This window comes from Mustela nivalis (assembly GCF_964662115.1).
Source record: "Mustela nivalis genome assembly, chromosome: 9".
Lineage (NCBI taxonomy): Eukaryota > Metazoa > Chordata > Mammalia > Carnivora > Mustelidae > Mustela > Mustela nivalis.
The window spans coordinates 23,805,167-23,822,007 of NC_139028.1; the positions used below are offsets into that span (position 1 = coordinate 23,805,167).

General features: G+C 51.6%; 1 protein-coding gene across 6 annotated transcripts in view; it reads left to right on the plus strand.

The window, feature by feature from the left end:
- GRIK4 (glutamate ionotropic receptor kainate type subunit 4) overlaps nt 1-16,841 on the plus strand; it is a 410,487-nt gene that overhangs the window by 114,610 nt on the left and 279,036 nt on the right. For 4 of the 6 annotated variants that reach the window (XM_082683693.1, XM_082683690.1, XM_082683689.1 and 1 more), the window contains 2 exons: nt 3,859-3,963; nt 9,648-9,779. In XM_082683693.1, coding sequence (XP_082539819.1) covers nt 9,698-9,779 — 82 coding nt within the window. In that variant the 5' untranslated portion in view covers nt 3,859-3,963; nt 9,648-9,697. Of the gene's footprint in view, nt 1-3,858; nt 3,964-9,647; nt 9,780-16,841 lie in introns of those variants that run through there. The other 2 variants (XM_082683692.1, XM_082683694.1) reach the window with 2 other exon arrangements.

Here is a 16,841-nt window from a genome sequence, read left to right on the forward strand (position 1 = left end):
ATGTGTCTCTTGTAACCCATCTTTGGCTTCTGATAGTTCAGTTCTGGTGAACCTCCCCTCCTGCATCACACACAGCCCACCCAGCCGTGCCGGCTCTTTCCAGATCTCCTTATGGAGGGCTGCGGTGCATACAGCTTCACCCTAGGGCATGGCCAAGCCTCTCCAGGACAACCCCTCTCCTCCCAGACACCCAGACAGATCCCAAGCAGGGGAAGAAGAGCTGTGTTTATCTGGAGGTAATTAAAACACTGTCCTTAAAAAGCAGTTTCTCTCTGCATCAGCCTTGTCGCCTGCTCACTCTCTGTTCCACTGTGGACACTCTTGCAAGGTCTCTCTGCTCTAAATGTGTTACCAAGAGCTCCAGCACTGGGCAGTTTTGTTTCAAAGCCTCAGCTCACGTGGTCTCTGCTAGGAGCTCATCTCCCTCAGGACCCAGCCTGGTGGCCTCAGATAAATTCCAGAGACGTTCCTCACCCGTCCCAGCCAGTCTTGCCTGTCACATCCGACGCTGGGATCCTCTTCCTGCCTCCCCCAGCTCACTAAGACCGGTGCTTAACTTCCTATCTTCTCACCTCTAACCACCTCCTTTGCACTGGAAAGCAGATTGGATGCTGTGGCCTCCTCTGCTTGTCTGGGAAGGTGGCTGGGTCCGGAGCCAGGTTCATGGAGGCAGCTGGCTTTAGATGCGGAGCTGTATCCAGAAACCAAGGGCCCCTAATGAGGGAGACGGGATGAAAAATACAAGAGACGGGGAATATGTTTCAGCTTTCCATCCTTTTGGACTCCCTGCCATTTCCAAAATGCACATTGCTGGCTCTCACCAGAGACCTCTGGGTCTCCCCTGGGTCGTTCCTCTGTCTGGGAATCTTCTCCCTGCTCACTGTGTCCCCTTTAAGAGACCTGGCTAACTCAGGTCAAACCTTTTGTCCCCAGGGAAATCTTCCCTTCCCACCACATGAGGTCCTTCTGCCACACACTCCATAGCATCCTGAACTTTTCCTTCATTGTCTGTAATCATGGCATCCAGCTTCTTGGATAGGAGGACACTGTCCCTTCCCTGACTATGAGCGCCAGGGCCTGGACGGTGCCTGCTCGTAGGCACTCAGTAGAAATGTTTGTGGAATGAATAAAGTATCAATCCTCTAGTGTTGTTAAGGATATTTCTATGCTTTGGCCAGTCTGGAGGGAAGGAACAAGGTACACCATTTTGTTTAGAAAGCGCTTTGCTCACCTGTGAAGGAATGCTCCACTCATTTTCTCATTTGGTTCTCTTAGCAACCCTGTAAGGGAGATGGTCGAAGTATAACTTCCCCATTTTATAGACGAGAGGTTAAGAGATGGGTCCAAAGTCTGCTCTTCTCCTCCAGTCCCTGGTTTTTCTCCTCCGCTAGGCTGAGTCTGAATGAGGAAGGAAGATGACCTTCTTCAGAGAAAGCTTCCGGGATGGGGTTGACTTAGAGCAGCGTTTTGGGGATGAGAGAGCTGTGCGGTATTACGTGTGAGAGGCCTGGGAGGCTGCCCTGTTGGGAGAGGCTGTGGATGTGGTCCTGGATGCCTGTGTATAGGGCTGGAGGGAGCCTTGAATAGTGGGTGGAGAGAGGAAAGAATGGAAGTTCTCACGGACTGATTGAATTACAGTTAGAATCTATTGCAACAGCTTTTCAAGGGAGGAGCCCTAGGCCATGGTTCACGCTTGTGGAGATGGAGCTCTCAGAGCTTAAGTGACCAGCTTAAGGACACAGAGTGGCCCGTAGGTTAGGAAGCCGGGGACACTTGCTCTGGCCCCTGGGGAGGGGCAATTCTTTAGAAGTGGATTGAGGGCTTCAGGCTAGATCTACACAGGAAGTGGCTTGGAGGGGAAGAGAGACTGGTTATTCCTCATGTCCTGCTTGTTAGTGTCCGAGAATGGGAGACAGCTGTCGCTTGTCACGTGTCCTGAGTGCTAGCAGATTCCCCTGGTTGCTTTGGTCCTTGAATAGCCACGTTGTAACTCATCCCAACCTCCTGGACACATCTCCTGATGGTAAATCCCAAACACTGAGGACACCTGGGCTGTTCATTTGGCCAAGGGAGACACTCAGACTCCCTTCTCTGTTGCTTGCTTCCCCCGATGTGAAAATCGTGCAGATGGGCCCTAGATCGACTTGGATTCGACTCCTCTTCTTCAACATCATGATAATCATTATAATCATATTCCAACATTTCCTCAAGTACCAACTATGTGCCAAGTTCTGGGATACAGAGAGAAGGCACGTGTAGAGAATACTGAGTACGAACCGGTCTTGGAGCCGGTGGCCTGGTATTCCCGTTGGCCCGCCAGGTGACTGTAGCAGGTCTCACGTAACCTCAGCAGTTCCGGCTGCCACATCGATAGGTGGAGAAAGTGTGAGAATCTGCCTCCCAGGGCTCTTCTGAGGAGCACTGAGGCTGAAACAGTATTCTGCACATAGAAAGTGTATATTCAGTAAATGTTAGCATGAAGTCAAATTCTTAGAGCTGCAGAACGGCACCACTTGAAAGAACTTAGCGAACATCTAGACCTATTCCCTCATTTTCAGAATAAGAAACAGAGAGGTTATCCCCCAGAGCCTGTGAACACTGGGTCCCTGCCTCCAGTCCTGGGGGGGAGATGGAAAACTTAGACATGCTGCCCAACTCTATCAGGCCCCAGAGGTTGATCCTCCCTCAAGGAGACCACAGGGTCTGGGGCAGCGCTGCTTCCCTGACCTGGCCACCCAGCTTCCCTGCACGCTCCGTCCAAGCTGCTGGCTGCTGCTGGGAGTGTCTTCCAGCCAGGGCGGGTCGGAACAGCCGAGAAGCCCACATCCATTTGTCTTGAGGAGCCTGGAGCATCATGAGGAGTAATCAAGATCTTGTTGCCCACAGACGAGAGAAAACCTGTAATTAATCTGGCTGCCCCTCTGATTTCCTCTGTCATCCCCGCTATCAAACACCGTCTGGTGGCTGTCAGCCGCCTCTCGGACCCACCCTGGAAAATCACGATTAATGGTGCAACAGCCCTATGAGGACTGGAGAGAAAGAGAGAGACGGGAGAGGGACTGCTGACACATCAGGAGAGGAGAGGCCATTTAGCTCAGCTGGGCTGGGGGAGGTCCCAGCGGCATGCTTACTACCTGAACGCGGTCAGCCGGCGACATGCTGTGTGCTGTGTGTGTGTGTGTGTATGTGTGCAAACCAGTGGGGGCTGGGGATCTTCAGGCACTTAGCGAGTTCTGCTCAGTGTAGGCAGCACAGCAAAGTGTGTCGGGAAGCTACTTGTGCAGAAGAGATGTTCCCCTGCTCCCCTGGAGCTCATGGTCTGGTTGTGGAGCGAGGTGGTAAGTAAGCACAGATGCTTGGCGAAGGCCTGTGCAGGCACGGGGAGCTGGGCGCTGTCCATGGTGCTGACGGGCCTGTCCTCCTAGCACCTTCCATCAGGCGTCTAAGTGTGGAAGTGGGCCAGAGATGCCTGGAGATTTTAGGGATCCTCTGGCCTGAGGAAGTTCACCTGTCCTGAGATTCTGGGGGGGGGGGGTGGAATGACAAATCAGGTTCTTTCAGAAGAAGTGGGGATGAGTGATTTTTGGTGTTTGTGTGAGGAAACTGCTCCTGGGTAGGTAAACAGTAGAGCCCATCTCCTCCCGGAGCACATCCTTCCTGTGCTCAGAGAACAGTGGGCGTCACACGCTGCCTGCCACCAGAGCTTCCCAGGACAGCCTGTGCCATGGAGAAATGGGCTCTAGATTGTAGGCTCCTCCTGGGCAAGTGCTCCAAACGTCAGTCACGGGTAAAGACTTCATGCTGCCAGAGCCTTTTCCACGTATGTTATCTGACTGGATTCGTTCATTATTTCCACAGATATTTTTGAGTGCCTACTATGTGCCAGCCTGTGCTAGGCATTGGAGATACAGGTGGAAAATTCCAACGTGTTCCCCGCTCTCCTGGTGCTCATCAGCCTGTGAGGTAGGCATCACTGCTCCCTTGTTCCTGACGAGGAGGTGGGCTTTGAAGGAAGTAAGCCCCTCGAGAGTGTTCCTTCAGTAAGGTCCAGAGCCACCCCCACTGGCCTGACTTCCATCCTGGTGTGGCCTGATCAGCAGGGTTATCCCATGTCATCCAGAGCGGTGCCCTCAGTGACACAGGAAAGGGCTACATGTCAACCTTCTGCCCTCCAAGTTCCCAAAAGTCCAGGAGTGAGGCCCAGCTCTGGTTACATGGGGACAAAGACCCCCCAGAGAGCCAAAGTCATGCTTAGATACCTGCTTTGAACTAAAATTCTGCTGGAAAAGAGCAGCAAAAGTGCAAGAGACAGAGATGTTTCAGCTTTCCATTCTCTTGGACTCCCTGCCGTTTCCGAAATGCACACTGCAGGCTTTCACTAGAGGCCTCTGGGTCTCCCCCGGGTTGTTCCTCTGGGAATCTTTTCCCTGCTCACTGTGTCCCCTTTAAGAGACCTGGCTAACTCAGGTCGAACCTTTTGTCCCCAGGGAAGCTTTCCCTTCCCACCACATGAGGTCCTTCTGCCACACACTCCATAGCATCCTGAACTTTTCCTTCATTGTCTGTAATCATGGCATCCAGCTTCCTGGACATGGGAGTGCTGTCCCTTCCCTGACTGTGAGCGCCAGGGCCTGGACAGTGCCTGCTAGTAGGCGCTCAGTTCCTGCTTGCTTCCCTCCCCATGCTGTGATTCCTCTTTGCCCGGATCTACACTGTGATTTCCCCTTAGATTGTGTGACCTACAGCAAATATACAAAATGTACAAATCAATTGGCAATTTATTTCATATTGGTATAAACTGAACATATGTCTTTTTTTTTAAATGACCCCTTTACTGTTTTAAGTAAACTACCCCCAACGTGGGACTTGAATCCATGACCCCAAGACCAAAAGTTACATGCTCTGCTGAGCCAGCAAGATGCCCAAGTCAATGCCTTTTAGATGTCATCTGTTCATTGATTCATTTGGCCAATATTAACAGAGCACCTACTATGTGCCAAGTAGCATGCTAGGTACTTGTCACTGTCCCTCCCATCACTGCTGATGGTTCTGCAGGCAGACAGCCTTCTTGTAACTGGCTAGTGCCATGAGGAAGAATGTTCCAGGTGTGGTGGCAGCATATGGGGAAGAGATCACAGAAAGCCTCAGAAGGGAGATACTGCAGTGAACCTGTAGAAAACTGTCCCCAGGCCATTGGGGGTCCAGGTCACATCCCACGTGGGAGCTCTCATACAGGTGGCATATTGGGAAAATCAGGGCTCAGATTTTGCTGGAACCTGAGGTGCAATGGGCTGGGGGGCAAGGGCAAGTGAGCAGGATCCAGCTCGTGAAGGGTTTGCCTGTGGGACTGAGGAGTTTGCCCTTGATCCTGGAGGCAGGACAGAGTCAGGGGAGACTGAGCCTGGGTATGTCGTTATCATGTTTGCATTTTAGTAAGAATCCCCACCACACAGCTGAATGGAGAACCACCCTGGGAGGGAAGGAAAGACCCAAGGGAGGGAGGCCAGGAAGGCTGCTCTGACCAGAGTCCAGGTCATTGCTGAGAGACATCTGGATGGGGGTGGCATGAGGGTGACAGACCATGGGGATACAGAGACAGTCATGGGCTTTAGGAGGCAGAGCAGTTGGGATGGGGTGATTGATCAGAATGGTGTGTGGGATGGGAACCATCTTTCTGGCTTGGATGATGAGTGGGGTGTGGTGCTGCCTAAGAGGATGGAGGAGAGAGAAGAAGCAGCTGATGGGTGTGAGGGGTAGGGGGAGAGGTTACCCTTTGTCTAGGATGCAGTGTGTCTGAGGTGCTCAGAATTGCGGGACGCAGCTGTATTATGCCAGGGCCCTGGGCATGAGATGAAGCCACACCATGCAGGTGGCAAGGAGCCACAGGAGGAGAGGAGCTCCCCACGGGGGACAATGTTCGTGGGCAGGGGGCCTTGGTGCTGTATCTTCAGGATCGTTTCTTTTTCCTCCCTAAATTATTCAGATACTTTTAGTTGATAAAGGCTGCCCTCTTTGGTTCTAAGACCAGATTCATCTAAACATTAAAATGAAAATAAGACCTCAGATTTCTTTGTGCTTTTTGATGAAGAATCTGCAAGCTTCCTCTCTTGTTCTTATGTACACACAGTAAAGCTATATAAGAAAGGCCAGTGGAGTCAGAGACCTGGCTGTCTGGGGCTTTGCCTCCTAATGTCTAGGTGACCTTGAGCTAGGTCCTTCCCCTTTCTTGGATTCTGCTTCCTTGGTGTGATTGAGATTTTCCTGTGGATTAAAGCAGAAAGAGACGGTGGAAAGAATTTTGCAAACCAACGAGCCTTACAATCATGAAACACCATGGTTCTTTTGATTCCTGTAAGGTTTGGGAAGAGATTATTTCTCATCTCTGTGCCCCAGATCATACAGTCGAGGCCCCAGAGCAGCCCAGGACCTCCGTCCTTGCTGTCCTTATGTGCGGTCTCCAGAGTCAGCTAGGCTTCATGGCCACGAACGATGGGAGGCAGGCCTGCATGGAAGGAGTGTAGTTGTGTCATCAAATAGAATTTACACAGGCTAATCTGACACCTCTTTAGCAGTCTGAATAATAATTACCGAGTGGCGTGCTGATCAGGCATAAATGGAAGGCATTTGACATAAATGATTATAGTTAGTATTGCTTTTATACAGCCTAACCAGATTTTTACAGTTCTTTCCTCTTTGACAGCTGATTCATTTATCCATTCAACACATATTTATTGAGGCTCTAATATATGCCAGGCCCTGTTCTGGGCCCCGAGAAGACAGACGAACAAGATTTCTGCTCCTTGCCCCACCCCCCCTTTGTTTGAGCTTGCATTCCAGTGGGGGGACCATCACTGGACAATCAACTTTATCCATAGCGAGTCAGAATGTCAGGCTTCTCTGGAGACTGTGTGTGCTGTAATTTGTCCTTACATCAACATCCATGAATGATAGGATGGAGATTCTGGGCCTGATTTGCCAACAGCAGAGTTGCCTTTGTCTTAGTCCTTTACCTTTCTTTCTTTTTTTTTTTTTTTAAAGATTTTATTTATTTATTTGACAGACAGAGATCACAAGTAGGCAGAGAGGCAGGCAGAAAGAGAGGGGGAAGCAGGCTCCCTGCCAAGCAGAGAGCCCGATGCGGAGCTCTATCCCAGGACCCTGGGATCATGACCTGAGCTGAAGGCAGAGGCTTTAACCCACTGGGCCACCCAGGTGCCCCAGTCCTTTACCTTTCTTTACCTCTGACTCCTAATAGCAGGTGATGGCTTGAGCCCTTCTATTCATTGAACAAGTTCATCCTGCACACCTGTTGTGTATAAGTAGACTAGGGAATCAACAGCAGGCTGGCACTTGTCCTTGACCTTAAGAAACCCACACTGGTTCCATGTGTGGGCACATGGCAATGTGAGAAATAAAATAAACAGAAATATTTTATTTCTCCCAGCAATGGGAGGAAAAGCTGTAAGAATCAGCATAGGCTGTCACAGCGGCACATAGAGGGGCTCTGGATCCTGGCAAATGGCAGGGGTCGGGGAGAGGAGCATCAGGCAGAGGGAACCAGGGGTGCACAGGGAGCTGCCTGGTACTGGGTGTTGCTGGAACATCAAGTGTGTGATGCTTAAACAAAGACTTACTGAAGTGTGCAACACACACACACACACACACACACACACACACAGAAAAGTGAATATAATCCTAAGTACACAGCTCAGGGAGTTGTGCTGGGCAGGGGGCCTTGGTGCTGTATCTTCAGGATCGTGCCTAGAGAAAGCAACAGGACATTGTCAGCACTTCCAGAAGACCCCACATGCCCCTTCCTGTTACCCCAAGGGTACCCACCAACAAGGCTTCTAACAGTTTTTTATGCTACTTTTCTTAAAAAAAAAAATTATTTGAGAGAGCACGAGTGAGCAGGAACAGGGGGAGAGGGAGAAGGAGAAGGAGAAGCAGATTCTCTGCCTCAGGGTGCCTGATGAGGGGCTTGATCTCAGGACCCCAAGATCATGACCTGAGCCAAAGGCAGACAGTTAACCAACCGAACTACCTAAGCACCCCAGTTTTTTATACTTTTTATAGAAAGAATCATGTCGTATGTGTGCATGTATGCTTCTGTTCCTAGTTTCTTTTGGTCAAATTATGTTCATGAGATTCATCCTGAATCTCAACACGTGGTTGTTGATGATTAATTTTCATTTCCATGGAACCTTCTGTTGTGTGGATATACACTGTATTTCTCTGTTCTGCCTCTGGACAGCTGGGTAGTTTCCAGTTTGGGGAAGTGCAAAGTGCTGCTATGAACATTCTAATACATCTCTAAGACATCTGAGCACATATATTATGTTGGAGATAGGCTTATTGTGGGGTTGCAGTGTCCCTACGGTACTGGTAAAGCTCTGGGTTTCGGGAGCATAAAGACCGGTTTTTCAAATCCGTTCTATCAACTTACACTTGCCTTGGCACCATACAAGAGTTCCAGTTGCTCCACATCCTTGTCAACACTTGACATTGTCTTTTTAAAAAAGTCATTCTGGTGGGTGTATAGTGGTTTCTTACTATGGTTTGAAGTTGCATTTTTTGATGCCCAGGGATGCTGAGACCCTCTTCCAACGTTTATAGGCTTTTGGATGCAGTTATTAGTGGACTGTCTGTTCTAGTCTTTGCCCATTTTTCTGTTGAATTGTCTGGATTGGGTGGGGGAAGGAATAATTTTAATACTACTTTCCTAATCAGTGGTGACCAGGGGCTAGCATATCCAGGTGCTTACTAGCTCTGACTTGACCCCATTGATGGTGTGTGGCTGGCAGGCTGCAGACTCTGTTCTCAGGGTGTTGGTGGTCTCAGGGAGGGGACAGTACCCATGCTGCCTCAGGGGAGGCAGTCCTCTCCAAGGCTCTGGTTTTGACACCAGGCGCATTGGCCCCAGGAGGAATGGAGATTGGTGGAGAAAGGATGGGGAGGGGGTCATTTCCCTCAGGTAGCAGGAGCAGATGCGGAAACCAGCTGATGACCTGGTTTGTGTGCTTCTACCCTCAGTTTTTACTGAGAATGGACCTCTCGATCTGGGCCAGGGAGGGACTGATGGTGTGTAGTTCATTCTTTAGGCCAGGCCTGAGCGCAGCTGCTTTTCCCCTGTTATCTTGGTCTGTGGTTCAGCTCTCCCACCTGAGAGACACGAGGCTAGTTTTACCTGCGAGGAAACTGAGCTGAGGGGTCAAGGACAGTCCTCCTGAAGGCCACCTTGCTAGCATGTGGAGGAGTAGGACTTGAACCTCGCCCCTTCCCCTCACTGCCACCCCTTCCTCTTCGGCTCACTCATGGCTCTTGTTTCTCAAGAGCAGATGAAGGTTTTCATTCCAGTTAGAGATTTCAGAATCGTGGAGCCCCTTACATCATTCGGTAAGAGTTACTCTCCCAAACTCCCAGCTGGATCGGGGGGGCTGGGGTTAGAACATGAGCCTTCTGTGGGCCTGGCCTCAGGAGCAAGGACTAAGGAGCTGGCCTGGAGCTGGCCTGGAGGTTTCCCTGCCAGTGGTTCTGCAGGGGATTGAGAACCCTCCCCACGGGGCAGCTTTGGTCGCAGGGCTGGGTGGGTGGCTACCTGGCAGGGGCGTCAGACTCACCTGCTCCCTCCCGCCGCTCTCCCGCAGAGTTATGTCATGCCCAGACCAGCAGAGGGCTCCATGAGGATTTATAGAAGATGCCCCGCCTCTCGGCGCCTTTGGTGCTGCTTCCCGCGTGGCTAGTGATGGTCGCCTGCAGCCCGCACTCCTTGAGAATTGGTAAGTGGGGCAGCCCAGCTCTGGGGGATGCCCCCGCCTGGAGCCCGGGTGTTCGTGGGGGACATCTTGTGTGTTGTGCCCTCCCTGAGTTAAGCTGGGCTAGCGGTGGGGGTGGGCCGGGCTCACAGCTCTGATCCTGCTGGTGGTCAGTCTGTCCAGCCCCCTTGTGAGGAGAACAGAGACGCGGAATCCCTGTTCCAGTTTGTGGCGGACTCGGCCTGGCACACGAAGGGTGAAGCAGGAGGGTGGGCATGACTGTGGGGATTTTAAATCCAGGGCTGGAGATTAGAGAAGAAATTACCTCTCCTGGTATCTGATCAATCCAAGAAGGCTTCCTGGAGAGTGTGCCTCAGATCTAGTCAGGGAGAGCTCTCAGGGGCCCTGGCCGGCTGCTTGGCAGGGCCCTTGACATGGTGTGTCGGTTCTCCCTGGCCTGGTTCTAGAGAGGGAGGCAAGGCTACTGCAGTGGCCAACATTCTCCCCCTGGCCTTGCTGCTGTGGGGACGCCCACTCTAGGGACAGGCAGGGGCTGTGCTGCTCCCTGTGCCAGCAGCAGCCCTGGTCCCGGAGCAAGGCCTTTCTCCCCTGGGAATACAGGAGTGCCTGGGAAGCCAGGTGCCTCTTCTTCCCCACGACGGCATGAGCCTCATTCCCTATAGGCTCGGGCACTGCTAATGTGGGTCATATGAAAACAGCCCTGACTGCAGGGACAAGGAGAGTTTATGCCAGTGTGCACTGTGCGGTTGGTCCATCTGATGGCCCAGGACTGATGTGGGCTGTCATGGATTGGGGGATTGTGTATATATGGGGAACGGGGTCAGTGTGGACAGGTGGGTTGGGGTACAGCAGTGAGAAGCCCAGGTGGATGGGCTATTGGTCGTAAGAAGGCTGAGTTAACATCAGGACCCCTGGGGCAAGGTGAGACAAGAGCCCCAGAAGGACTCAAATCTAGGCAGCTTCTGCAGATAGGTACCCATGGGATGCCCCTCTTCCCAGACTGGGGTGGGGAGTGAGGGAAGTGGATACTGCCAATAAGGCAGGATCCTAGATCCTAGACCTGAACTTAAAAGTGTTAGAGGCTGATCGAGAGGGAAGGTATCTTGACGCCGAGTCCTAGGAGATTGGCTTTTAAGCCGCTTGCAACAGGACTGGTCCAGAGTCCTAGAGGTTGGCCTGCTGGTGGTGGGCAGGAGGCCCCGGGGGGGCGGGCAGAGGCAGGCCAGAAGCTACGACCCGGGCTAGGCCCTCACCGTGGGCCAGAGGCCAAGCTGCAGGTCTCCGGGCTGCCCCGTGTGGACTCTTGGGCCCACTTCTCCATGCATATGCAACAGTGGCTGATTGGAATCAGAAATGCAGACAGGTGACTTAGTTCTTCCCTTCTCCCTGCCCTCAGCTCACCACTCTGCATGCTTTAAAGCAAGGAATTAAAAACAAAATCTTCCCTCCCTCTCCCCATTCGTTTTTACCGAACTTCAAAACCTAATTTAATTCTGCTTAGGAGCAATGCAAAACGGTTCGTATCCTTAAGATGCTTAATTTATAAGATGCCTACAGTTATTCAGCGTTTGCTGCGAGGTTTTCTCCCCCTCTAAATGAGCGGATAAAGCGGTAACCCATCAATTTCCATTTGTCGCTAATGGGAAGCGGAAAGGGATTGAGCCAGAAACGGCAGCGCCTCACGGCCTTGGCTCTCCTGACACCGGTTCTCCAGGAGGGGAACAGAAAGTGGAGCTGACAGATCCTTCTCTTGGCTGCGACGCTGACAACGGAGGGCTTCAAAGGGACCCCTCCTGCTCCCGCACCCACTCCTGGAGCATTGCTTGTCCAGTGCTGTCAAGATGCTGTTGGCCCTCTGTTTTGGTTCACGCCAGGCCACTTTCAGCCCATCTCCAGCCAGGCGCCCTGCTGGCTGGCAAGGTCAAACCGGGCCTCCTCTCACACAGAGGCCAGGAAGCAGAGTGAAGCCAACAAAGGGACAGAAAAGAAAGGCAAAACCAAAAGCCTGCAATGCCGGGACCCGTTTCCCCCGTCTCCTTGGTTATCCTGGAAGCCAGGAGGTTTTTCAAGTCTTCTGAACCTAATGAACAGAAAGGTGCTAATTACTGTGGGCTCCAGAGGGGATCTGGAGTGGGGCGGGGAGGGGAGGAGAAGTAGGTCAAGAAAACAAGTAGCTGAGCTTGGCAGCAGGCAGCCTTGAGCAGAACGGGCCGAACCGACGCTGGTGGGGCTGGCGTCTCCCGCGGCCCCCAGAGGCACACGGGAAAGGGAGGGCTGTGGTTCCCCTTGCCCCTTTCCAAGGGTCACTTCTCCCTGCATTTGGTGCTTTCGGGGTTCCTCCCAAACTCCTCAGCCTCAGGAGAGATAGCGGAGAGAGTGAGGCTGCAGAAAGGATGAGGAATCCCAGAGATGAACTGCCCCGCCTGCTCCGTCCTCAGCCCTGCTCTGTCCTCAGCCCTGCTCCTCCACCGGTGACAGTGTGGATGTTTGCAAAGAGACGGCCAAACCCATTACGCTGCCCGGGCACTGCTGTTTTTCATTCAAGTGAGGTGCGGGGCGGGAGATCCAGCCAAATTGTCTATTACGGTGCCCGGTGTTTACCCCCCGAATGAGGTTTTGGGTAAGAGAAAGGGATTTTATTTATGACCGTGAGGCTGCCCGCATAAATTCCCCAAACTCTCACACATATGTCAGCCCCCTTCAGTCATCCGTCTTCTGAAAATGTCTTTTGATTTTGCTTCTGTCCCTCTGGGTTCTCTGAGTGATGACTGTGGGAGCCACAAGTTAATAAATGCTCAGAAGGGGACCCCACCCCATCTCTCCCGCCCTCTAGTACTTGGAGGGACTGTCGTCTTCTCTTAGAGTGATGAAGGATTCTGAAGATCCCATTCTCCAAGCCGCTCATTTCACATATGGGGAAGGAGGCCCCAAGGGGATGTTGCAAGTAGGTGGCCGGGCTGGTGGCAGCCCACGCTAGAGCCACTAGTCATTGACCGCTCTTGCCCTGCTCGCTTGGCCCCCCACCTGCAGGCTCACCGGCCGCTGGGGAGGAGATTGGCCACCCGCGGTATTGTCTCTGGTGCTTTTCTTCCACCCCATTCCTGACATTAGCAAATGTTAGCTTTGCCCCGAACACATGAAGTACTCAGTAAGTATTTGTCAGCTTTCTAGACTGCCTCCTGTTACTCGTTCCTTGGCCCCCGTTTCAGCCCCCGTGAACTACTAATCACTGTTACCCAAATAGACCAGGAGGCTTTGCTCTGGGCTTTCCCCTCCTCCCTCCCGTGCAGGGGAGCTGCTCTCCCCATTCTGGCTTCTCTTCCTGGAAAACTGCTCCCACTTTGCCTCCCCCCACTTCCTTCTCCAGAAACTCCTACCGCAACTACCCCTTCTCCCCCCTCCCTCTCCTCCTCTTCCTCCCCCAACACTATTCTCCCAAGCTTCAATGGCTGTCCTTTCTCATGATCTCCCTGTCCGTCCGGGGAGAAATCATCTTTTTCCTGCCATGTTTCCCATTCCCTGGTACTTAACACCTGTTCCAGCACCTGCTGGGTCATGCTCTACTTATCACCAGACTGTGAACTCCAAGGGCAACTAGCCACCGGACACACTCCACGTATGTGAATGGATTGCTCAGATTCAGTCACTGGGTGTGTGGACAGATCCGTAGCCCCTTGCAAGACCACGTTCCCCAAGAACACATTCAGTATCTTTGTTTTAACATACGGTCCTCTGGTCTTGCGTATGCTTGAAGGGGTAGACTGACTGCAGGAAGGGGAAGACAAAGGAGGAAAAGGAGGAGAAAATGTGCTCGGTCTTCTCTGGAACACATAACAAGAATGGGCTGAGGCTCTTCATTGGGTTCTGATGCTGGCTGTGACAGTAGATACAGTGAGTCAACTACCCATTTACCAGTGCCCTCGACAGGTGTTTGTTGAGTACTCTGTGCCGAGCACTGAGGACTTGGAGGCGCGGTAATAATCACCAGAGCCCCTCCCACTCAAAAAGGCCTTCCTCTCTCCCACGACCCGGGCTTCGTAGTTCACGTATATCCGGCAATGTCCATGGCAGAATTAACCACCTGATGTTTAAGATGAAGACAGGAAGCCTTGGGGAGTTGAAAGATCTCACAAGGTCGTGTAAGAAATTGGAACCTATCACCAAAGCTGTCTCTTTCTACCCTGGGCCACCGCAGCTGTACACCTGGAGACATAAGGGTGACCCCATTATCAAAACACACATGTAAACGACACCGTGTTCTACCCAGTAAAGGAATTATCAGAGGGAGTCTTGGCCTTATGTCTTCTCCAGCTCTCCGTGGATTCTTTTACCTGCAAATCATTTCCCAAGGGCACAGAGAAAGTCCATCTGACCAACGGGGAAACTGAGGCCTGGGGAATTGAGAGGCTTGCTCATGGGGCACAGAAGTCCTGATGGGCTTGGGGCTCAGGAGACACATGAGCAGGTTGTGGGAGCAGTTGTGTCTCTCTCAAGTTCAGAGTTTCCTGGCTGGTAAAGCAGCAGGAACCTGGATTTATTTGACGCTCTGCCTTACTAGGACACCCATGCACTTTACAACTACCATTTTTTACTTGGTTGGTTTCCCCCAGTGAGTTCCAAGTCCTGTACAGAGAACATTAAACATAGAATATTCAAATGTTATAAAGATGGAGATAATAAGAGTACTGGGGGAGGGAAGAGGGAAGAATTAAAAACACCATTTTTTTCATTCTCTTCTGCTGTGTATTAAATATATCTGACACACCGAGATCCAAATATACCAGCAAAATTCTGTGTCTTGCAAAGAAAGGATTCACCATGGGTTGTTTTTTTTGTTTTTGTTTTTTTTGAGGAGTGGGCTCCCCTCAATAATCTTACCACATGATGTGATTTATGGAATTTTGATGGGCACGTAACTTGTCATCTCTCTTCCAAACTGAGTCATGCAGGTAGGCAATCAATTGGTCTTTCATATTAGTGACAAATAGAAATTGATGACTTTCTCCTTCATCTGTCATCTAGAGAGGGAATATGGAAAGATTTCTGGGACACAGATCTCTCCCCTGCTGAACACCTTAGGGGATCTGTGTCTGTCTTTATGATGTCTGTATTCCTGGGTCTAACCCAGTGCCTGCCCCAGAGTCGTGCCCACCTAATGTTTGCTAGATGTGTGACCTGATGGCACGGTTTTGAAGGTGGAGCTTGATAGGTCCGTTTTTGGATGTCTCTCTCCCCAGAAATCGGTCAATGCTCAAAAACACCAAACAGTGTCGTTTAACGATAAGTGAGCAACATGCGTAATTAAAAGAGTAGATATTTTACCGAAAGATCAAGACATCTATGTGGGTGTGTGTCTATAAGCATGTGTGCCTGCGCCAGGCTGTCTCTCCCTGCTCCCCCACCACGCCTGCTGCCACACCTGTAGTCGGGGGGAGGGAGGTCAGCTGTGTTTAGGTAGGCCACCCGGCCAGGGTGCTGTGCGGAGTCCCTCGGCCCATGATGTCATCATTTGTCTTCACCTGCAGCTTGCCTTCTTCCAAGAGTGCTACACAGGATGCTTTCATGAAGTCTGAATTCTCTCTCCACCTTCCCAGAGCCCATCGGTGCAGTATGACTTCAGGCTGTAGTCTTTTCTGCTGAGATGTGAGGATTGAGTTTGGTTTGGGTGGGTTTCATGTTACTGATAAAGAAAACTGGGGGTCCCCATTAGGTGAAGTAAGCCAGCAAAGGGCCCCTCCAGCAATGCCACAGCTCCTGACTCCCAGCCATCTGGAGAGTTCTGTGCCATGGTTTGTGGTATGTAATATATTCTCACACCTGTGTTAGCTCAATTTCCCCAGCAACCTGCAAGGCAGGTGGGAGTGAGCCCATCTAATGGAGGAAGGTCCTGAGGTTCACAGAGGTTGTGACCTGCCCAAGCTTCTCCAAGGGAGGAGGGGAGCAGGCATGTCCCAGGTGGGTTAGCAGAGGAGCTCTGGGAAGCAGAGTTGGGGCACAGCTAAGGCGGCGGGGTCCTGAATAGCCTGTTGGCGGTACGTTCTTGCTCGGTGGAACTGCAAGCCACTGGAGGCCTGTACACTGTCACCAAGACCTCCTGAAATCTGGCTGAGCTAAAGAGAATAGGCAAGTAATGGTAGCAAATGTTGTGTTTTCTTAAACAGATCGTGAAGGATCTTTGGGAGAAAGCTGGGAAAGGTCCCAGAAGTAGGGATATCAGAGCCAAGGAATGGGGCTCTTGTTCTGTAACTAAAAGTTCTATTTTAGAGAATAGAGCTGATTTTCAGATGAGTTTTGGTGTGTGGCTGCCTGGGTTCCCTTGTGTTAGAATGGCCTGGTTTCCCTTGGGCTCTCATTTTGCCCCTCTGCACGTGCCTGAGAGGAGCTGCTGCTCTGGTGGGTGAAGCCCAGCCGGGCAGAGACGCACCTGGTCTGGGAGAACAGCCATGACCGTATCACGTCAGACTTTTGGAAACCTGTCTTCAGCTCTGTGAGATGGTTTACAAAAGTCTTGAAATGGGGAGTGACTGGTTAGCAAGCTCTATTTTCTTCCCCCTGTGGTGGTTTCAGGTATGTGTGGGGACGGTGGAAATTATAGAGAGAAATTGGGCTGAGAAGTCAAAAACTGTCCATCAGGCAGACGGGATTAGCCATTCTGGGGACAGAGGCCCCCACAGCTGGAGGTGGCCACAGGGATGGGACAAGGATTTCAGCCTCAAAGCCGGGGGTTGGACATGTTACCTCGAAGGCCACTTTGAACCTGGGATTCTGTGGAAGCATACTTTGGTCTGTGTTCATATGTCCATAGGGAGACATTTCATTATCCTTGTGTCCTCATTAACGACCATCAATAAGGGCTTAGAATGGAGGCAGCCATCTGCTTAACTTAAGCCCTGACCCCATCTGGCCCCAGATGCTTGGACAGGGCAGATAAGACAAGATAGCCCTCCTGATCCTTTCTCCTTAGTCAGTGTAGACCTGTTTGCGTGTTTCCCTTCCTCTTGCGGCCACGAGTCGGGGAGCTGGAGAAGCATGGGGGGATGGTGGGAGCTGCTGAGTGTGTGTGAG